This window comes from Aotus nancymaae, unplaced genomic scaffold (genome assembly GCF_030222135.1).
Source record: "Aotus nancymaae isolate 86718 unplaced genomic scaffold, 86718_ANA_hifiasm-v0.15.2.pri h1tg000043l, whole genome shotgun sequence".
NCBI lineage: Eukaryota > Metazoa > Chordata > Mammalia > Primates > Aotidae > Aotus > Aotus nancymaae.
In genome coordinates, this window is record NW_026988457.1 from 9,398,622 (window position 1) to 9,423,139 (window position 24,518).

Genomic DNA, 24,518 nt, shown 5'->3' on the forward strand with positions numbered 1-24,518 from the left:
TATCTTTCATATCCTTCATATTAGCAAATATTGTATAGTGTCAAGTATCTAAATTTTGTAACATTGTAGGAAATGAATTCAGTGAAACATCACCCTTGAGAGTATAAATTGTCATAACACAATTGGAGAGCCATTAATGAATACCTCATAAAACTGAAGGTGGGCACTTCCTACATTCATTGAGTGCATCTACTCTAATTTTGTTTATCCAAGAGGGTCTCAGATATTGCAAAAGGAGACATCCACAAGAATGTTTAGGTGCTTTTGCAATAGTAATAAACGGAAAGCGTCTAGCTATCCATTAGTCTACGAACGTATTAACTGTGGTTCGTCTTCACAATGGAAAACTTTACATAAAATAAAACAAATTAAATCAATCTATGTGCATTCAGCATGGATACATACCCAAACATATTGTTTTATTTTTAAGCAAGTTGCAAAAGGTTTGGTGCAACACATTTATATACACAGATATATGCATAATTTAAAAATATTCCAAACAATAGTATAAGTTGTTTATAGATTGATTTATATCCAGTTAACAACACTCCAATTTCAGAATACTGGCTACTTTTGGGGAGGGAAGGAGGGAATCATGGGGGAAATATGGATTTATTCTTAAAAATGAACAGAGAAGAAATTGAAGAAATATGAAAAATGTTCATATCTGTTTAAACGTGATTGTAGGTGCACAGATGTCTGTTATAGTACTTTTGATGTTTAAAACATTTCAAAATTGAAAATTAAGGAAAAACTGTTTTAAGTACTTGAGCTAAAATGAATCTGTGATGTTAAACTCATTATCAACATGACTCGAAAGGCCTTCTATTCCTAGACAGTTAGAAACTAATTCTGATGTTTTTATTTTTATCATTATTCTCTACTTAAAAAAGCACATTTATTATATATATGGTGATTAAAAATATATTTAAGTTTATTATGTATAAAAATAAATATGTAGAGGTAACATCCATATGACATATACACACATATATATTTACTGTTTCTGATGTTTGCTTGTTTTAGATAGTAGACAGAGTTAAGAATTTTTTAAAGACATTTGGGTTTGGATTTTGGTACTTAATCTCTTTAAGACTTAGCTCTACTTTATTCCTCCCAAATTTTTTTCCAACCTAATTTAAGATACACTTTTTAGCTGTTGCTTAAGTCACTGGAGGCTTAGTGTAAATAGTATAAAATTTGAATACCATTAACTATTTATTTAGAAGTTTATAAGAATTAAATAATATCATATATGTAAAAATTCTTTGTAAACTTTAAAAAGCTATATTTAAGATAGATATTGGCATTTCTTTAATTTCTGCTTTCAGTGCCCCAGACTAACAACCAAGAGATTAATACATATTTCTGTATTATTCAATGAGTGCCTAATGTACAAAGTACAAAATTCATTGCTGTCATTTTATCAAGATGAAATAAAGTAGACATTACTCAATATTTTTGTCTGTGGAAAGTCATGCTTGTGATCCCAAATGGGGAACTGGCTTGTGTGATTCTTTTTGTTTTTTTGCCCTCTAGAAAGAACCCATGGACTTTTTGAAGGCAAAATAAACCTCAGATTCTGCTTTGGTAACATACATTCCTAAAATGGACTGATTTCCTAGCAAACTCCAGGATTGAGAAAAAAAGTTATTTGACATTTCTGAATCGTATAATAGTATCATAGTAGTATTTCTTTTAGTGTGGGTCTTTTGGTGACAAATTCTCTTAGTTTTATTTTGCTTTCATTTTTGGAGGATCATTTTGCTAAATAATAAATTCTAGGTTAGCATGTTTTTCTTTCAGCATTAATGATGCCATTTCATTATCTTCAACATTCAGTAGTGTCATTGAAAAGTTAGCTGCTAGTCTTACTGTTGCTCCTCTGGAGATAGAGTGTCTTTTTTTCTCTGATTGATTTAAAGATGTTTATCTGTCTTAAGGTTTTCAGCAATTTGGCTATCATTGGCTTAGTTTGTTTTTCTTTGTACTTATAGTGCCAGAGGCTTGCTGAGCTTCTTGAATTTGTGTGTTGCTGTCTTTTACTGGCTTTGGAAAATGTCTTGGCTATTATCTCTTCAAATACAGGTTGTCTAAATTTATTTATTTCCGCTCCTTCTTGATTTTAGTTTACTTTAGTTTTAGTATATTAGCTTTTGACCGTGTTTCACGTGTCTTACACACTCTTTCTACCCGCACTCCGCCATGCTTCAGGTTGCATATTTTCTATTGATCTGTCTTTGAATTTATTAAACTGTCTTTTTCTGTGTTTAATTTTCTGTTAAGCACTTCTGCTCAGTTCTTGATTTCAAATAGTATATTTTTCAAATCCTGAACGTCCATTTGATGTTATTCTGTTAGAGATGGTTCTTCCCTTACTTTGTTAGGCGGATAATGGGAGAAACTGATTATCTCAATCTAATCCACTATTCATCTGGGTTGGGTTTGGGTTGCAATTTTAGGAAGATTCAGCCAACTTGTGGTTTGACTGTGTTCCTTGGGATGTTTCCCTCCCAGGATTGTGACTGATAGCCTGGTGAGTCTCCATCTTTTCAGCCCTGAAAACCTAGGAGATTGAGTTCTACCTTTCAGGGTTTTTTGGGTGTAATTCATTCCCAGTCACTTCAAAATCAGGCAAAGGTATTGAGGGGGAAACCAATGGAGTGTTTCAAGCAGGGCCCCTCTCCCTAGTGGACTTGTCTTCTCAGTACCATGAGACTGTGGGAAGCTTTGTTTCCAGCCTAGAACACCAGGCTCCTCTGCCACTCCAGAACTAAAGAATATCCCTTAAGGAAAATCATATGAATTCTGAGTTATTCTAGTTTCTAATACATCATTCCAGTCCATGTGAACTTCAGAGACTCCACTGATGTCCTTTCCTCAGTAGAATCCCTTCTACCCAATTGAAGCTGGATTCTCAGCACGCTCTGATTATCAGCAGACCCCATCCCCCCAGAAACAAAACATCTGAAGATTATCAGTTTACCTAGAAAGCACTAGCATTTTAATCTTCATAGTCCTCTTTACTCCCATAGCTCTCTAATGTGTTTAATAACAGAATTATTGCAATTTATCCATTTTTTTTCTACCTGCTACAGTGGGACCTACCGCAGTGGGACTGGCACCACCTACTACATTCTCCTCAGAAGTGGACATCCCATGGCGTAGTTTTGGATTATGTTTCTGGAAGCTTAGACTCAAGTCTGGTTCCATAGCCTTCTTGGTGTGTCTTTAAGCCACACACAAAATCTTTTTGTAATTCTCACCCCGACCTTATTTAGGTAAAAGGAGCTTCTATTGTTTATAACAAAGAAACTTGACTATGCAGTAGAGGTTGAGGATGGTGAAAAAAATTGCTGAGCAAATCATTGGTTCATAGGAAGACTGAGGTTGGGATAAAAAGGACACAGTGTGTGGAGGCATTTCAGGGCTAGAGGCAAAGAAAATTTCCATGATTATCAGCAGCACATATGAGCTTAGCTGTAAACAGACCAAGTGGGAGAAGTCACATCTCTGTGGACACTATGTTAGGTTATGCAGTGACCAGGCAGACGTATTTGCCACAGCATCAGTATCTGCAGATGCAGCGAGAAAAGAGGTCAATGCTGTAACCAAATGGGATGAGTCACCACAACCAGAGGAAATCATTAGGGCCAGACACTTCCTGCCCTTTGCTATTTGGAAATTTAGGTTTATCTTGTACCCAGAGGCCATGTTGGGAAGGAGTTGGAGAGAAAGTGAAAATCTGAAAGTGAGTAATTATTCTAAGTAGACTCTTTCCAAATAAAGCCACTAGGATACATTTAGTTGGCGAACTTGAGAGCCAAGATGAGGTAAGTAATTTAAAACACAGAAAATCACATTTCTGCATGTCTGAGTATATAGACGGTAGATTTCAACCCCTTGACAATACATGGTGAGACAGTCCAATGTTCATGTAGAAAATAATTTTTTCCTTTGGCTGTGGTTGATGAAAACTGAAAATCCAGCTCAAAGTCATCAAAAATGTATGTAATCTTATACATTTTATTAATAAAAATTTCTCTCTCTCTCTTTTTTTTTTTTTTTGCCAAGTTGCATTTTCTTCTGGATAATAGTGTACACAAAATATTTGTTTACTGTGAATTAAAGGATTACAAAAGGCATTCTAAAGCCTACAGTTTGAATACTTGCTGCTTTCTGTCATTAAAAAAATGAGCTTGGAATTTCTTTTTCTGTCCCACCTTCAAATATAGCTGATGTAGAAGGGAGAAGATAATCTCAATGCTTTAGATTTGAATTTGAATTTAAAAACAAAGAAGACAGATAAGAGAAAGCAATAACAAAATGTTACTTACCTATTTATCAAAAAAGATGTCTACATAATAGACTAAATAAAAATATCAAAGCTCTTTGATTTGAGCTCTTAAAGTTCCAGAGAATAGAGAAACTTAGTTTCCCTCAGAGAATGCAGGTTTATTCTAAATGTAACTTGTTTATTGAATGGCTTGGACCCAGTGGTGTACAGTAGTAAAGGACTCCCTCACCCTCCTCGCCCTCAGCTGACTTCAAAAATGCTCTACCACTCTCTCCTCCCTGCCCTAGGTTGACAGCTCAGGAAGATCCCAGAACCTTTTAGTATTTTTCAGCTCTGAGAATTTTATTTTCAAGTAATATACTGGAAGTCCAGTAGACTACACTGAACTTTTAATCTCATACCTAATTCAAAGATACTTCCTCTCTGCACAACGCTCCAACTCCTACTCTTGCCCACTCAGATCTGTGGCTCAACGACAGGCAGTAAATGGTTTCTTCATGTGCCCCTTCTTCCTCCCACTCCATCTTGTGGTTTGTCCAGGGTGTAGGAAAGGAGAATGGAGATTAGGGGGGAAAGGATGACGCCTGGTATTTTGCTGGAGCTCTTTCTTTGGTTTGCACTGGCTGAACATCAAGCCTTTCTTTGTGGCAGTGAAATGGCGTTGCTGTCTGGCATAATACCTGGGATTCATTGCCTCATGCCGGGAAAATCAAGGACAGGGATACATGTGGAGTGAGGTTAAAAGTGGAGGTTTAATAGGCAAAAGAGAGAAAGAACAGTTCTCTTTCCTGCTAGAAAGAGGGGCCTCTGAGTGGGACTTCTGGTCATCAGTGGAGTGCACAAGGTTTTATAGACAAGCTTGAGGAGGTGGTGTCTGATTTACATAGGGCTCAAAGATTGGTTGGACCAGGTGTGATGTTTACATAGGGGGTGGGTAAGCTGGCCGCCCCACCCTTATTATGCAAGTGAAGTCTTTGCCTGACTGGAGGCCATGTTGTTTGTTCCCCACTGCACTTGGGGTTGGCAAGAAAAAGGGAAGATGAAGCTACCATTTTGAACATGCCTAGTTCCTTTCCCTCTTGTCCCAGATGCTGGCATTCACCCGTGCAAGCTTCCAGTTTGCTTATCTATGTTTGCAGCTCGATTTTGCAGGCAGCTTAGTGTTAGAAAGAAATTATGTTGGGTCTACTATTTATTAAAAGGGAAACCTTACCAAGGACTTCCTTACCCTCACTCTCTGCCTAAATGATTTCTTTTTAACTCCTGTATCAGCAGGTGCTTCTTAGATACCTGTTTCCACACTCATCTCCACACTCTACCAGTCCGTGACGCAGATAGTGCCACTTACAACTAAAATATTGTAATGTCTTTTCAGAATCTGTCACATTCAATATCTCTTTAGTGTTTTGCAGTGGAATTCTGTCTTGACAGTTCACCTTTCTTCAACAAGGTCCCTCACAAAGATACTTGGGTTACCTTGGGAGGTATCCACTTGCTTTTCATCTTTGAGGAAGAAGGAGCTATTTAGAAATCTGGGGAGGCACTTTAGCATAATAGGGGTTTTTGAAGTAGATTTAAATAAGAACACATCAAGATTCCACATTAATTTTTGTGGGAATGAGAAACAAGTCCCCTTTAGGTCTTCCCACTTACTTTTCAGTTCTAAGATAAAATGATTTCTGTCACTCTATGTCTTTAGTTTAAAAACATATATATTCCTAAAGGGATACAAGAGAATAACAGAAAATTTCTCTAAAATCTAAAAGTATGACAGGTAGCCTGAGTTTTTTTGGAGTTGTGGAAGGAGTAAGTCTCAAGTCTCAACCCAAGAAATATTTGACATATGTACATAAATTTAAAGTATTCCCACTTAATATTTTTGTTTCTCCATTCATTTTTAGACCCTGAAAAATGATAATAGGTAATACATGGGTTTTAAGTAAAGTTAAATTTACTAAATGAGAGTTACACTCCAGTCACTTTTGTTTCCTTTGGAAAATGTTTTCTTTTTACCATTTTTTTTCCTTCATTCCATATATTTTGCCACAAAGCACTTTTGCACATTTCTTTCCTAGAAAATGATGCTGTATAGGTTAAATCTGAAAGAGTAGAGTCTATTATTCTCAGCTTTGAACAAATTCCATGGATCAGACTTTCCTGTGGTAAAGCCAGATAGAAGTACAGAGCAATTAAATGAGAGAAACGAGAAACACAGAACTCGACCATGTGCGTGGTGTTTCTGCTTCCTTGCAGGAATTTATTTAAGTGGTTGATAACTGGGTTTTGGAAAGAAAGTCTTCTGCAGCATAAAATGCACTTATCATTCATGTCTCACGGGGCATATTTACTTGGGTGAAAAATTCTTTTGAGTAATTCTGACTTTCTAGACTAAAACAATTAAAATTAAAATAAATGCATCAACATCTCTCTTGATTTTAAAAACCTATGCTCAGTTTTACAGGTTTTGGAAGCATATGTGTGTGTGTGTTTACAGATGTATCTACATATGCACATATAGTACATATTTTTATGTATGCTATACTTCATCATTCAATATGTTTGCATGTGAACATTTATGTGTGTAATAAACTCAAACTAGAAGGATATTTTGATATCTGTGAAAAGAAACAGTAATTTACAATATTTTATAGCCTTATTTTCTTGAAAGAAAATATTGTATAGCCTTATTTCTTTAAATTAAAGCTTTCTTATTACTAAACCTAGTATCTCCCCTACTTTGAATACCTAATCAAGGCTATTTTCATTATGAAAATACTAATTATAGTTCAGATTATTGAATACTTTCTATATGCTAGGAATTGTTCATAGCAATTTATGTATATAGTAATTTAATCTTGACAATAACATTATAAAATAGACACTAATATTATCTGCTTTCTCAGATGAGGAAAATGAGGCATAGAGAAAATTTCACAGGGTCACAGAGTTAATATGTGACTGAGCCTAGATTGGAACCAGGCCACAGGTCTCTTAATTCAGTGTCCTTAACTAGTGCAATACACTGAAGTTGTAAAATGGGAAATGGACAGCAAAAACATCTTGATCAATCAGAGTCAACAAAAATGGACAGATTCACATTAGGTTTTTAGTATTGATTTCTACTCATTTTCATTGGAATTGGCATTTTGATTGCTTCTTGTTATGATGACTTTGAAAGGAGCACACAACATAAAATGAAAAACTGAAAGGTCACTGTCTAGAGCAGGGATTGACAAAGGCTTGTTCTGGGACTGCTAGCACCCTAGCACCACTTATTAAAAACAGTTTTTTTTTTTTTTTGAGTCTTGCACTGTCACCCAGGCTGGAGTGCAGTGGCATGATCTCAACTCACTGCAACCTCTGCCTCCTAGGTGAAAGCAATTCTGCCTCAGCCTCCCAAGTAGCTAGGATTACAGGCATGTGCCATCATGTTGGCTAGTTTTTGTATTTTTAGTTGAGATGGGGTTTCACCATGTTGGCCAGGCTGGTATCAAATGCCTTGGCCCCCCAAAGTGCTGGGAATATAGGTGTGAGCCACCATGCCTGGCGTAAAAACATTTCTTATCTGTACCCATAAAGATTCTGTTTCAGTGGGTTTGGGATGGAATTTAGAAATCTATGTTTAAAATCTCCCTTGGAGGTCTGGGTGTGATTTAGATAAGAGAATTCCAATCCAACCCTTTTTAGAGCTGTTACATTGTTATTGTTTTAGTTTACTGAACTCTATGTTATTAAATTGTAATCTAAAGTCTTTAATTTTAATCCATCTCTTTATATGAATTTCAAGTTTAACTAAAGAGATTAATGCTTGAATATTTTCTATGAAGCGACCAATATAGCGTTTCCCCAGCCAAATCTATGGTTTAATGTGAATGTACTACTGTATTTCCTTCATTCAATGCTGCGTTTGTTTTCTTTGCATTCTTATGTTTCTGAAAGTACATAGCTGATGGAGTTGAAGGTTATACATAAATCTCCCTCTATTTTCATTATTATTAGATTGATCGTGCTTTTGACCTGAGGAAATGGAATCCTTCTACCTCTTTGTGCCCTGCATTTTCTCCAGTGAAATATAGAAACTCTGCATGAGACTTGGGTTGTGGGGCAGAGTCACAGGAACTGGGGTTGGTGTGGTTACAGGGATTACAGGGACTCTTGAAGCCTTCAAAGACCATGGTCTAAGAGGCTGAATCTGCCAGACAACGACAGCTCACACCTGTAATCTCGGCACTTTGGGAGACTGAGGTAGGATCACCTGAGGTCAGGAGTTTGAGACCAGCCTGACCAATATGGTAAAACCCCTTCTCTACTAAAAATACAAAAATTAGGTTGAGCATGGTGGCTCACGCCTGTAATCCCAGCACTTTGGGAGGCTGAGGTGGGCAGATCACTTGAGGTCAGGTGTTCAAGACCAGCCCGCCCAAAATGGTGAAACCCTGTCTCCACCTAAAGACACAATTAGCCAGGTGTGGTGGTGGGCGCCTGTAATCCCAGCTATTAGGGAGGCTGAGGCAGGAGAATCACTTGAACCTGGGAGGTGGAGGTTGCAGTGAGCCAAGATCGCACCACTTCACTCTAGCCTGGGCAACAGTGCCAGACTCTATCTAAAAAAAAAAAAAAATTAGCTGAGCATGGTGGTGTGCTACTGGGGAGGCTGAGACAGGAGAATCACTTGAACTTGGAAGGTGAAGGTTGCAGTGAGTCGAGATCGCGCCACTGCACTCCAGGCTGGGTGACAAAGACTCTGTCTCAAAAAAGAAACAAAAGAAAAGAAAAAAAAAGAAGCTGAATCTAGGGGGCAGGAGTGAATTCCAAGGCAGGTAGATAACCAACTAAGTCATCACTCCAAATGGAAAATCTAGGTAAGAGGGAATAGGAAGGAAACGGGTAGAAAATACCAAGTGTAGAGAAGAGCCTGAGATTACAATAATTTGCTGAGTAGTTTACGATCATTGAAGGTACATTTTACTGGTACTCACAGCCTTAGCTCTAGATGAAAAGAGGGTCCTGATGTGCTTCAGAACTCCATCTAGAAGGTTGTATTTACATAGATGGAAGCAATGAATTGAGATAAACTGTACTGATACGAATTACTCATCTCCTCTTTATCTGCTGCATATAGAAATCATCCATTTACTGTTAAAAGTATAATTGAACATGATAGCTCAACTTCATGTATGCATACATATTTATACATTGCTCCTGCTTCCCAGCAATAGAGGAGTCAAAAGGTAGATGATGATAAGTGAATTCTGAGCCACAGAAATGTGTTTTCTTTGTCTACTATTATTCTATTGTTGCAAGTAATTTTCAAATTGCAAGTTGCTGGGCATGGCCCCTGGAATAGACAGTATTTAGTGTTTCCAAGTTGAGAGAGAGGACAAATTCTCTCTCCATCATCTCATTTTCTTTTCTTTTTTTGTAGAACTTGGCTACACACATCAGTGCTGCCTGACCTTTTATAGAATATTTAGCAGATTACATAGCATTTGAGAATTGTGCTTACTCTGAGAGAATAAAAGTGATTTGGAACTAATTCACTGATCTAAAGTGAACACATATGGAGGAAGACCCAGCTGATATTTATGCCTGCAATGGGAGAAACATATAATTTTTACAAGCCTAGATAAATAAATTGTAGCAAGATTTTGATTTTTACACAGGAGACTTAAGAAATAGGATGACCTATTCTATTGAATCGTATATCAGGATTGTTTTTTACTTCTTTGACTGTAATTCATTAGAATTTTAGGGAAAAATTTGAGACTAAAATAAGTAATTAAAAGTCTTGAATTTCCTTAAGACTCTGTTAAAGAAAAACTAATATTTTTGTCCAATTTTTGTATTTTGTGTATTTGCATTTGTGCTTATTTTTTATTCAGTACAGAAGGAAATAACATATTTTTTATTAGTTATGGTTATTGAAAGACCTGACATTTCTATGTAACATTTCAGTTATAATAATTGTTAATGTCACTAATGAACTCAAATATTATTTTTAAAACAACCACTTAAACCATGTATATGTTTAGAAGTTTCCCAGACATAAAACATATAGGAATGCAATGCTTTTTGTATCAACTTTTCTTAAAGTTTGTTAACTCCGTCTCTTTAGAACATAAAGTGGCTCACTAAATACATTTAAAATCAAATTTATCATCACCTGGTATGAACAGAGTAGACAAAAAGAGTTGCTAAATTTGTTAACTGTGTCAATCAATAAGACATTTGACTTTAACATACATGGGATTACAGAATACATTCTTTAGTGAAGTTATTCAGATTTCAATAACTTATTTGACTGTTTTCTATGAAGAATATTTGAATACTGAGTAAAGGCTGTAAGTGGTAGCTATAGCTCCTTAAAAACTAAGTATACTTCTCTTTATTAGATTTATTGATTTTATTTTTAATAGACTTTTTAAAAGGGCTTTTTTTGTTGTTTGTTTGTTTTTGAGGTGGAGTCTTGCTCTATTGTCCAGGCTGGTATGCAGTGACACAATCTCAGCTCACTGTAACCTCCACTTCCTGGGTTCAAGCGATTCTCCTGCCTCAGTCTCCCAAGTAGCTGGGATTACAGGCACGCACTACCATGCCTGACTGATTTTTTTTGTGTTTTTAGTAAAGACGAGTTTTCACCATATTGGCCAGGCTGGTCTTGAACTCCTGACCTTGTGATCTGCCCACCTCAGCCTCCCAAAGTGATGAGATTACAGGCATGAGCCACCATGCCCGGCCTAAAAGGACTGTTTTTAAAGAATGATTTTAGGTTCACAGCAAAACTGAGAGTAAGATGCAAAGGTTTTCCATGTACTCCTTTCCCCAACGCATGCATAGCCTTCCCCATCATCATCACTCCCCACCAGAGTGGTACGTTTGTTACAAGTGATGAGCCTATATTGACGCATCATCATCCACAGTGCATAGCTTACATTAGGGTTCATTCTTAGTATTGTACTTTCTATGGATTTGGGTAAATGTATAATGACATGTATCTAACATTATAGTATCATATAGAGTAGTTTCATTGCCCTAAAACTCCTCTGTGCTCTGCCTATTCATCTTTCCTTCTCTCCTAATCCCTGGCTACCACTGGCTTTTCACTGATTTCATAGTTTTGCCTTTTTCACAGTTATATATTTAGAATCACACAATATATAGCCTTTTCAGATTGACTTCTTTCACTTAGTAATATGCATTTAAGATTCTTCCATGTTTTTTCATGGCTTGATAGCTCATTTCTTTTTAGCGTTTAGCAGTATTTCATTGTCTAGATGTACCACAGTTTATTTATCCATTCACCTACTAAAGACATCTTGGTTGCTTATAAGTTTGGCAGTTATGAATAATGCTACTGTAAACATCCATGTTCTGGTTTTAGTTTGGGGAAAGGTGTTTAACTTTTTGGATAAACATTGAAGGGTTCAATTGCTGTTTTGCATAATTAAGTGTATGTTTAGTTTTATAAGAAAACACCAGCTAGGTGTGGTGGCTCACCCCTGTAATCCTAGCACTTTGGGAAGCCAAGTCAGGTGGATTGCCAGAGCTCTAAAGTTTGAGACCAGACTGGGCAACATGGTGAAATCCTGTATCTACTAAAATACAAAAAATTAGCCAGGTGTGGTGACATGCACCTATAGTCCCAGCTACTTGGAAAACTGAGGCAGGAGAATTGCTTGAACCTGGGAGGCAGAGTTTGCAGTGAGCCAAGATCACACCACTGCACTCCAACCTGGGAGACAGAGCAAGACTCCATCTCAAAAAAAAAAAAGAAAAAGAAAACACTAAACTATCTTTCAAAATGGCTGTATCATTTTGCATTCCCACCAGCAATGGAGGAGAGTTCCTGCTGATCCACATTCTTGTTAGCATTTTGATGATGTCAGTGTTCTGGATTTTGGTTATTCTAATAGGTGTGAATTGATATCCCATAGTTGTTTTAATTTGCATTTCCCTGATAGTATGGAGCATCTTTTCATATGCCGATTTGCCATCTGTGTATGTTTTTTGGTGAGTCTGTCAAAATCTTTGGCCAATTTTAAATTCAGGTTTGTTTTCTAATTGTTAAGCTTTAAAAGTTCTTTGTGGAGTTTTGATAACATCCCCTTATCAGATGCATCTTTTGCAAGTATTTTCTCCCAGTTTGTGACTTGTCTTCTCATTCTCTTGACATTATCTTTTACAAAGCAGAAAATTAATTTTAAGGAAGTACAGTTTTTTTTTTTTTTTTTATTGCATTTTAGGTTTTGGGGTACATGTGAAAAACATGCAAGGTTGTTGCATAGGTGCATACGTGGCAGTGTGATTTGCTGCCTTCCTCCCCTTCACCTATATCTGGCATTTCTCCCCATGCTATCCCTCCCCAACTCCCCACCCCCCCCCCGCTGTCCTCCCCACTCCCCCACAACAGACCCCCGTGTATAGTGCTCCCCTCCCTGTGTCCATGTGTTCTCCTTGTTCAACACCCGCCTATGAGTGAGAACATGTGGTGTTTGATTTTGTGTTCTTGTGTCAGTTTGCTGAGAATGATGGTTTCCAGGTTCATCCATGTCCCTACAAAGGACGTGAACTCCTCGTTTTTAATGGCTGCATAGTATTCCATGGTGTATATGTGCCACATTTTTCCTGTCCAGTCTATCATCGATGGGCATTTGGGTTGGTTCCAGGTCTTTGCTATTGTAAACTGTGCTGCTATGAACATTCGTGTGCATGTGTCCTTATAGTAGAACGATTTATAATCCTTTGGATATATGCCCAGTAATGGGATTGCTGGGTCAAATGGAATTTCTATTTCTAGGTCCTTGAGGAATCGCCACACTGTTTTCCACAATGGTTTATCAATTATTTCTTGCATAGGCCATGCCTTTGGTGTATCTAGACCCAAGGTCATATAGCCTTCTCCTATTATTTTCTGGAAGTTTTATAGTTTTGTAGTTTTGTAATTTACACTTAGATCTATAATTGATTTGGAGTTAATTTTGTGAAGGATGTAATATCTATGCCTTTTTTTCAGTTTTTTTTTTTTTGCATGTTGTTGTCTAGCTGTTTCAGCATCATTTGTGGAAAAGATGATCTTTGTTGAATTCTATATTCTTTGCTCTTTTGTGAAAGATCAATTGACTGTATTTATGAGAGTCTATTTCTGGGCTGTTGATTCTGCTCCATTGATTTATTTGTCTGTTCTTCTGCCATTACCACACCATTTTGATTACTGTCACTTTATAATGAATTTCAAAGTTGGGTAGTGTCAGACTTTCAACTTTGTTCTTCTCATTCAATAATGTGTTAGCTATTTGGGTCTTTGCCTTTCCTTGTAAACTTTAGAATCATGTCAATATCCACAAAATAACTACTGATATTTTGATTGGGATTAACTGTGACATCTTGCCAATAGTGAATCTTCCTATCCATGAACATGAAATATTGCTCCCTTTATTCTTTTGATTTTTTTCCATCAGTTTTGTAATTTTCCTCACATTGATCTTATACATATTTTGTTATATTTATGCATATATATTTCATTTTTGGGCTGCTAATGTAAATGGTATTGTGTTTTTAATTTCAAATTCCACTTGCTCATTGCCGGTATATGTAAAAACAACTGATTCTTGTATATTAATTTTGTATCCTGTAAGTTTGTTATAATTTATTAGTTACAGGAGATTTACATTGATTCATTCAGATTTTTAAATCATTTATGAACAAAGACAGTTTTTTTTTCCTTTTCCATCTGTATACTTTTTATTTCCTTTTTATGTTTTATTGCATTAGCTAGGACTTACAATATAATGTTGAGTAGCGGTGATGAGAAGGTACATTTTTGCCTGTTCATAATCTTTTGTGGGAAAGATTTTAGTTTCTCACTGTTCAGCATCATGTTAGCTGTAGAATTTTGTAGATGTTCTTTATCAAGTCAAGAAAGTTCCCCTCTATACCTAGTTTACTGAAAATTTATATCATGAATGGATGCTGGATTTTTTCAAATGCTTTTTTTTTTTGCATCTATTGTTACAGGTATGTGATTTTTATTCTTCAGCTTGTGAAGTGAGGGATTACATTAATTTATTTTTGATTGTTGAGCCAGCTCTGCATACGTGGGATAAATTCCACTTTGTTATAGTATGTAATTCTTTGTGCACATTGTTGGATACTATTTGCTAAAATTCTGCTAAGGACTTTTGCACCTAAGTTCATATGAGATATTGGTCTATAGTTTTCTTTTCTTGTAATGTCTTTGGTTTTGGTAATAGGATAATGCTGATCACATGGAAAAAGTTAGGAAGAAATTCCTCTGCTTCTATCTTCTGAAAAGAGATTGCGTTTTCCTTAAATGTTTGGTAGATTTTAGCAGTGAGCCCATCTAGTCCTCCTAGTTTCTGTTTAGAAAGGATATTAATTATTGTTTTAATTTCTTTAATAGATATAGGCCTATTCAGATTATCTATTTCTTTTTGTGTGAGTTTTGTAAGATTGTGTCTTTCAAGGAATTGCTGCATTTTGTTTAAGTTGTACATTTTGTGGGCATAGAATTGTTCATAGTCTTTTTGTTAACTGTGAGCCAAAGCTTTCTTTGTCCATTTCTTGGATCTGAAGTACTTTTCAATATCATCCTTGGCCTGAGCTTCTTTGCCATAGTCCTTAAATACTACACAACTGCAACCAATCACTTTCCAGGTGTTCTCCCTGTCAGTTTTGCAGAGGACAACCCATGTTCTTAGTTTCTTGTCATCAGCCTTAATTAGGTTGATTTGGTGTTCAGCAGAAAGGACATCCACCAACTTGACATACATAGGCTCATTGCAGTTGGATGCAAGCACACAAAGAGAGGCTTGATGCTTGACTAAGGCTTTGGCAGCTTTGTGAATTCCATGTTCTTGGCTCCTGTAGATGAAGACAGTCTTCATCACTTTTTGTAAAGCAGTATGAATGTCCATTATACCGTTAGCAACAATGCCTTCCTCAACCATGGTAGTGGGTTATGGATGAAGCCAAACACCGAATGCACCTGAGCCTCCACTTCTGCAAAATTTAGCTATGGCAGGTAAAGATCTATAGTATTTCTTGATGATCCTTTTTAATGTTAATAAAATATGTGGAGATGTCCCTTCTTTCATTTAGGATATTAGTAATTTATCCTTTTTTAAAATATTTGTTATGGTAGCTGGAACTTAATGATTTTTTTGATCATTTTAGAGAATCAGCTTTAGATTTTGTTGAGTTTTTCTATTGATTTCTTTTTCTAAATTTTATTGATTTCTACTCTAATTTTTGTTATTTTGTTTCTTGTGCACACAGTTTTAGTTTAATTTTTCTAGTTTCCTAGGTTGGAAGCTTAGATGACTGCTTTTAGATTTTTTCTTCTTTTCTAATATATGCATTCAGTGATATACATTTCTCTCTAAGCTCTGCTTTTGCAGCATCCCACAAATTTTGATAAGTGGTTTCTTCATTTGGTGCCAAATTTTTTAAAAGTTTGTTTTGAAATTTCTTTTTCACTTATGTATTATTTAGAAGTGTGTTGTTTAATCTACACATATTCTGGGACTTTTCAGCTATCTTTCTGTTAGTGATTTGTAGTTTAGTTCCATTATGGTCTGAGAGCAGACATTGTAGTATTTATATTATTTTACATTTGCTAAGGTTTGTTTTTTGGACCAGAATTTGGTCTATCTTGGTGAATAGTTCATGTGAGCTTGAGAAGAGTATATATTCTGCTATTGCTTCAAGTAGTCTGTGAAAGTCCTTTTTTATCCAGTTGATTGATGGTGGTGTTGAATTCAACTATGCCCTTACTAATTTTCTGCCTGCTGGATCTGTCTATTTCTAAAATAAATGTTGAAGTCTCTACTATAATAAATTTATTAATTTTTCTTCGCAGCTCTATCAATTTTTGACTCCTTTATTTTGACACTTTATTGTTAGATGCACACATATTAAAGATTGTTTTATCTTCTTGGAGAATTGACACCTTTACATTGTGCAGTGCTCCTCTTTAACCCTGATAACTTTCCTTGCTCTGCAGTTCTATCTAAAATTAACAAAGGTACTCCTGCCTTCTTTTGATTGTGTTTGCATGGTATATCTTTTCCCATCCATTTACTTTCTATCTATGTTTGCATTTATATTTAAGGTGGTTTCTTGTAGACAACATATAATTGAGTCTTGTTTTTTGATCTACTCTGACAATCTCTGTCTTTTAATGGGTGCATTTAGAACAATGACATTCAAAGTGATTACTGATATAGTTAGATTAATATCTACTGTATCTGTTACTATTTTCTATTTATTGCTCTTGTCCTTTGTTCCTATTTTGCCTTCCATTCTTTTTCTGCATTTTAAAGTTTTAATTATTTCATATGATTTTTTTTCCTCCTTTTTTAGTATATGAGTTTTACTACTTAAAAAAAAAATATGTTTGGCCAGGCGCGGTGGCTTGTGCCTGTAATCCCAGCAGTTTGGAAGGCCGAGGCAGGTGGATCACCTGAGATTGGGAGTTTGAGACCAGCCTGACTGACCTGGAGAAACCCTGTATCTACTAAAAATACAATATTAGCCGGGCGTGGTGGTACATGCCTGTAATCCCAGCTACTTGGGAGGCATAGGCAGGAGAATTGCTTGAACCTGGGAGGCTGAGGTTATGGTGAGCCAAGATCACGCCATTGCACTCCAGCCTGGGCAACAAGAGTGAAATTCTGTCTCAAAATATATACATATATATATTTATTGATTCTTCTAGATTTTGCAATATAAATTTACAAATAATCCAATTCTACTTTCAAATAACACTATACTATGAGCATATGAGTGTTATACCTTATAATAGTGATACTCACATTCTCACAGGTAGTGAAAATACCAAATAATAACAAAATAATTTTAATTCCTCCCTGTCTTTTTTCATGTCATTGTTGTTATTAGTTTTGCTTATATGTAAGCATATGTTGCACATAATGGTTGTAGAAGTCAAGGGAGAGCTTTCCCCTTAGCCCTCTGAGAAATATACTCACAAAAGGCAGATAAATTGGAGAAAAGGCATATACGTTTATTTAACATGTATACATGGGGAAAATCACAGAGTGATTACTTACCCCTCAATAAGATGAAAGAAGCTTATATAGCATCCTGGCAAAACAATTATGGGAGGAGGGAGAACTGTCTGTTGAGGGACAATATTGTCTGTTGAAGGACAATAAAGGAATAAGAGAGAGAATGAATGGATCCAGGAACAGAGATTAACTTGTAAAGGGTCTATTCAGATGTGGCTACATTTTTGGTATTACAGGGAGGGGAAGAAAAAGCAATTTTTGTTTGGGTCGGTCTGGATCTTAGGCACATAAAGGTTTTGAGAGACAGTACTAGGGAGAAGGTCAGAGGGACTTTGAGGCTTATTCTTCAGTTTAGCCTGTTAATGTGCCATATTTAGGGGTATCAGCTGCTGAGCCCCAACAGCATATATAACTAAATATATTGTTGCTGTTGTTATTTTGAACAAATTGTTATGTTAGACCAATTGAGTAAGAAAAGAGAGAAATTTTAATTTTATCTTCATTTATATTTTTTTCTCCAGTGCTCTTCCTTTCTTTATGTAGGTTCAAGTTTCTGACCTATGTTATTTCCCTTCTCTCTGAAGGACTTTTAGCATTTCTTGCAGGGCAGGTCTACTGGCAGCAAATTTCCTCAACTTTTTGTTTGAGAAAGTTTTTATTTCTCTTTCACTTTTGAAGGACATTTTTACAGGTACAGAATTTTAGTTTGGTGTTCTATTTCTCTCAACACTGTAAGCATGTCACTGTACTCTCTTCTTGCTTGCATGGGTACTAAGGGAGAAAGATAAAATTTTTTGTTCCTTGCTAGGAAAGATACATATTTTTTCCTCTGGGTTCTTTCAAGTTTTTTTTCTTTATCTTTGATTTTCAGTAGTGTGAAAATAATATTCCTAAGTGTATTTTTTTAATGGAGGTGGAGGTCATTTATTCTGCTTGGTGTTCTCTCAGCTTCCTGGATCTGTGGTTTGATGTCTCACATTAATCTGGCAGAAATTTCCAGTCATTATTACTTCAAATATTTATTTTGTCTCTTTCTCTGTTCTCCCTCTGGTATTCCCATTACACATATGTTATACCTTTTTTAGTTGCCCTACCATTCTTCTATTGTCTGTTGTTTTTTTCCTGTATTTAAATTATTTATTTTCTTTTCAGTTTTAAGATTTCTATTGCTTTATCCTCAAGCTCAGAGAGTCTCAACAATGACTAGTCTACTAATAAGCCCACCAAAAACACTCTTCATTTCTTTCACGGTGTTTGTTATTTCTAGAATTTTTTTGTTTATTATTGGAATTTCTCTCTGCATACATTACCCATCTTTATTTGCGTGTGGTCTACTTTATCCGTTAGAGCTCTTTGCACATTAGTAATAGTTGTTTCAAATTCTCCATTTGATAGTTTCTGCCATATCTGAGTTCTGATGCTTTTTCTGTTTTTCTTGTTGTGGTTTTTGCCTTTTAGTATCTTTTGTAATTTTTTTCTTCATAGCAGAACCTGGTATACTGGGTAAAAGTAACTGCTGTACACATGTCTTTAGTAATGTGGCAGTGAGGTATTTAGGGGGTGATGGGCAGGAAGCATTCTATGGCTCTATGATTATGTCTCTGTCATTCAGAGAGCATGTGCCTTTGGAAAATGAAGTTCACATGTGCCTCTCACTGGCCCCCTTCCCGCTTAGGTAGGACAGAATGGCTTAAATGAGTTGGAGTTGGGTATTTCCTTATGCCCAGGTCAGTCAGGCTCTGATAAAATCCTAGCAGGTTAGGCTCTGTTTAACTAGTTTCTCCTGAGGGTTTCATTAAGAATGGCAGAATACTCTGGGATATTTCAAAATGGTTTATTTCCCTTCCTCCGGCCAGAAGCATGATGGAAGTTTTCTCCAATATTTACTGTAAGAACCAAGTGAAGCTTCTGGAGGTAAAAAGTCAGAAAAATGTGGGGCCTCCCTCTCATTGGATCTCCTGGAGGTTTTTTTTTAACCCTCAGACTTGCCTACACTGAGCCTTCAACAATTTGTCAGTAACAATTCAGATATTCCTACCCTGGCATAATTTCCCATGAAGGTTTCATCTTGTGGGTTTCTGTTCTGGCAAGTTGTGATTCTCTGTATTAAGTCTGTTGATTTCTCCAATTGGAGGGAAGCAGTTTGTTCTGTGACCTTAGTTGTCTTGTGGATCTAAGAAAAGTCGTTTTTCAGTTTGTTCATCTTTTTACTTGTTGAAAGAATGGAGTGGAGACAGTCAAGCTTCTTACAAGGCTGACCAGAAACTGGAAGTGAATTTATTTAGTTCATTCTAATGTTTGGCATTTCAAATAATACTCTTAGTTTCCATAAATGTGGAGAGATAGTAGCCTATGACTCAGAGGTTTGTGAGAATTTGGAAGGGAAAAGCCAGTAAATTTTTTTGGAATCGATTAACTGTGTCCACAGAAGTAGTAGCAGCTCTCTTAGCAGGCTGATTTTGTAATGTGATTCTGGGAGTTATTTCTAAGATGCAGAACTGTAATGATTCTACTTCTTGTATCATGGAAGAAGAGATCAAAATGCATTAGGATGTGGACTATAGTTATCCTGATTATCAGTATGATACAGGAATGCTGCTTCTGAATGTGGATGGCTAGGGATGTGCCAAAAACCCAGAAGGTCTGTAGAGTTACTAGAGTGTACCACCATGTCTAGTTATAAAAGCAAGTGAGCAATTATTAGACAGGATTACCAAAAATTAATAGTTCTCAGAAAATAAAATTTGCATCACCTCATAAGCAAGGAATACTAGCTGACTGTAGTGTCCTCAGGTTTTAGAATTATTTTCTATAATTAGATTTTTAAAAATATCCTGTGAGAGGATATTCCTATTAATAAATGGATTTAGTACTTTAAATATTAATTATATTATGTGATATTTGATTTTGCTTTATTGACCTTATTTCAATTTATAATCAATAACCTTATTTGATTTTCTTGTTCGTATCTTATTTTCCTTTCTTTTTCTCCTTTCCTAACATCTATTTGCTTCATTAAATTTTCTTTATTTTCCCTATATCTTTGCTAAGTTTTGAAATTGCTCATTCCATTTCTTTTTTTTAAATTGGTCGCCTAGAACATTTTAGTGCATGAGGTTGACTTTACATATTTTTATGATTTTACCTAATAGAAAAGACTTTAGCATGCCCTAAGTTTCTCCAGACTTCACATTTTGTGTTATTTTTGTACAGTATTTTAGTTCCAAAATGTTAAAAGAAATGTATCAGTTTTCTTGAGTTTTAGTTTTGAAATCTAGTTTGTAATTTTTTTTTTTTTTTGGAAATAGTCTTCCTCTGTCACACAGGCTGGAGTGCAGTGGTGTGATCTCAACTTACTGCAACCTCTGTCTCCCGGATTCAAGCAATTGTCCTGCCTCAGCCTCCTGAGTAGCTAGGATTACAGGTGTGTGCCACCATGCCCAGCTAATTTTTTGTATTTTTAGCAGAGACAGTGTTTCACCATGTTGGCTAGGCTGGTCTTGATCTCCTGACCTCAGAAGATCCGTCCACCTCAGACTCCCAAAGTGCTGGGATTACAGGCATGAGCCACCATGCCTGGCCCACTAAGAACTATATGTTGAGATGAATTCTGCATCAACCTAGATTCCTGTAATATTTTATTAGCAAATTTCCCCTACTGACTCATACTGAATGTATAATGTTGGTAAAAGACAAATTTTTATTTGGTTAGCTGTTAAGATTTGGGGGCTGTTTGTTATTGCACATTACCTTGTCTATCCATCTGATACTAAAATTAATTCCTGAGAGTGTGCTGTTACTGCATCAAAAAAAATTGGGCAACATCGTCATAGTAGTCAGTTATTGGGCAGCAAGAAAACTGTTATTGGAGGCTGGGAAAATAGTAATCTATGTTTTACTGATGTGAAAAATTTGACAAAACTGTACTTTGGTAATTGTAGCTCTAGGAAAAGAGGGAGAAAAATGAAATGTTGGTTCTTTGTGTTGTTTGATATTGGCTGCTTTTGTCAAGAAATAACGTATGTTAAAAAATGAATCAGCTAATATTTGAGCAGAAGCAAAGGGGGATTGAGAGAGTCCATAAATTCATGGCTTATTTTTGATTTTTATATAAGTGAAATTATACAGTATGTATTTTGTGTTTGTCTTCCTTTGTTCAATATTATGTTTGAGATTCATTTATCTTGTTCTGTGTAACTGCACTGATTTAGTTTTACTAACATATATCATTTAATTATATGAGTATATCTCAATGTTTTATCCACTCTACTCTCAATGGACATTTATGCTGTTTTATAGTTTTGACTACTGTAAATAATGTCATTAAGAACCTTTCTGTCCATGTCTTGTAGTGCGTATATGCACACATTTCTATGGGACAGCTATCTAGGAATAGAATTATTGGGTCACAAAATGTGTGCATTTGCAATGCCAATCTATTTTCCAAAATGTTTATATCAGTCTATACTTCCATTAGCATTGTATGTAAGTTCTACTTACTTTACATCTTTGTCAACATTGACTTGTTAGCCTTTTAAATATCTTTGTGTTTAGTGGATGTGTGAAGGCTTATGGCTTAGTTTGAATTTTCTTGATTAATAATAAAATTGACCCCCTCTTCCCATGTTTGCTGGCTTGAATTATGTCTGTTGTGAAGTACCTGATCAATACTTTTTTTTTCCTAGAATCTTCTTGCATTCTTTGGCTTGTGGTGCCACATTATTTTGGCCTCTGCTTCTGTTGTTGTATCTCTGATACTGACCTTCCTGTCTACTTCTTATACCTCTTTTGATAACAACATTGGCCCACCTGGATAATTCAGGATAATCTACCCATGTCAAGATGTTTAACTTAATTCCATTGGTGAAGTTTCTCTTGCTATAGAAGGTATAATAGTTACAGAATCTGGGGATTTGAACATCTTTGGGGGGCACTATTCAGCTATATTCTTCATGGCTTATTCACCTTGCTATATGCTCAAGAAAGCTAGATTCTTGCCACTAACAGTGAATAAAATTAAAAGTCTATTGTCAATAATTAAAAAATATTTTTTTCTGTATTATCCTTAAAACTAACATTTGCTTAAATTGTATTGCCAAAATATTTTTTATTATCTCTCTGAACAATGATCAGTGAGTGATCTTAATTTCTGGACCATCTAGGTCAATAAAACTTAAGAGGTAATGGAAATTTTAGTCTGTTTGGAATAATCTGCACTTTTACAGGTTTCTGTTCATTGTTCAAAATGTTCTGGGTGTAGTACCATTATAATAATCATTATAATTATTTCCTGGAACCTTTAGTACTTTTGTGTCGAAAGCAATTGATTGCTAATAAATGAGGCTCCACAGTATTATCAATCCATTTTGTCCTTTCATTTGAGCATCAAAACACGACTGCATTTCATATGCTTCCTAATGGTTAAAAAGAGAACTCTTACCTTTTTGGTTTAGGAGTATGTCTTAATTCATTCAGACTGCTGTAATAAAATACCTTAGATTGGATAAATAAAAACAGAAATTTACTTCTCACATTTCTTAAGGCTAAAAGGGGAGTTTATTGGCTCACATGACTTCACTAAATATTCCAGAGAAGCAAGTGCTTCAGGAGCAGTTTGATCAAGGGGTTGACATGCTATCAGCAGGACTGACTTCTATCTCTTTAGTCTGTTTTTCTTCATAGTGGTTTCATTCTACCTTCATATGGTGTCAGTATGACTTTCTGCAGCTTTAAACCTATGGTCACCTATGTTTACTCCAAAGGAAAAGAGTATATCTCTTTCAGGTAGTTTCTGTACAAACCCTAGGATTTACTGTAAATTGAACCAATTTGGATGACATGTTCATGCCTATCTTTGACATGCCCTGACTTGATCATGAGGCTAGAGGGACTGCCCCAACTTGGATTACATGATCCATCCCCAGAGCCTGGGTAAGACCCTTGAACCACAAGTACCAGAAGTGGTAAAGGATTTAGGATATTATAAGCTAAAGAAGGGAGCTGGGTTCTGAGTGATACAAAAATGTCCATTCTTGAGTCACGTATGTTTTTGAGACAATGTCATCTTATCCTTAGTTTACCCTATTCAACAGAGATAGCTTGTATGGAAGAAACTTTGTCCTTTTGTTTTAAAATATTCTTCTACCTCCCTTTGTTTATCTGAAGCTCATAATTATAACATGATGTATGTCTTTCCTTTCTTTCTGGCAACAGTTTTGTCTCCATCTGTTTTTTATTGAATGATGTATGGGAAAGCCACATTTTCCTAGCTAGGAAAGCTTGGTAAGCTATTCTCAATGTCTCTGTGCATTCCGTTTAACACATACCTATTTTTAGCTTTCTGGGAAGATTTAGGCATGTGATTGTAGCCAGTATTAGCTTTTTAAATTTTTTCTTAGATAATTTAAAGCTGCATTTATCCCTGAACACTTTTCCATGGCTACTTAGGATATTGTTCTAAGTATGTAAAACTTTAGCTCATGTAGATGTGCTTTTAAACATTTTATGGACATTAACATGGGTGCATATGTATTTTTCTCTAGCTAAATTCATTTGTATTTACTTATTTTGATACTCACATTAAATGCAGAGAAGGAAAACTTAAATAACATGTTTTCTTTTCTGAATAAGGTTGAAAGCCAATCATAGATAACCTCCTAAGTTTCAAAGTATCAGTACTACCAGAGAAAAAGAAAAAAAAAATTCTCTTTTAAAGCTTATTAAAAGTATTATATGGCATACCATTATACTCTACAGTTTGAAGTGATAAAGCTGAATAATTCTATTTTAGAAGAAAGCACTAGAATCTTTAATCTTCATCACAGTTCATTGTTACTCTTTGCAAACTTCACTGGAAGAGAATAAGATAATTAGATAATCACTGGTGTATGGTTTTTCTGTTAGATTTTAAAATCCTTATAGAAGAAAGTTTTGTCATTTTGTTTTTGGATAGGTTTGTATTTTGATTTGGTAGTCTCACTCAGTAATTGATGCTTTTGTGTTTACATTAAGTATTTGTGAATAAATGCATAAATAGCTCAACTGACCACAATAATCTCCTTTTTAATAAAAATATAACCTTTTTTTTGCTTTTTTACTTCATTGAGTTGCTTTCACTCAATTGTCTTTCCAAGATCCAAAACTAATAAAGAAGGTCCTTTGATTCACTTTGCTTT

At 35.6% G+C, this 24,518-nt stretch overlaps 1 protein-coding gene across 1 annotated transcript; it reads right to left on the reverse strand.

The window, feature by feature from the left end:
* Positions 1-14,844: 14,844 nt before the first annotated feature.
* LOC105729187 (small ribosomal subunit protein eS12-like) lies at positions 14,845-15,264 on the reverse strand. Its single transcript, XM_064361705.1, has one exon. It carries the CDS (start codon positions 15,262-15,264, stop codon positions 14,845-14,847), a length of 420 nt encoding a protein of 139 aa, XP_064217775.1.
* Positions 15,265-24,518: the final 9,254 nt, after the last annotated feature.

What these genes read in the sequence shown, in the direction of transcription:
- LOC105729187 (XM_064361705.1), bottom strand. Translation starts at nt 15,264, where the DNA reads ATGGTTGAGGAAGGCATTGTTGCTAACGGTATAATGGACATTCATACT.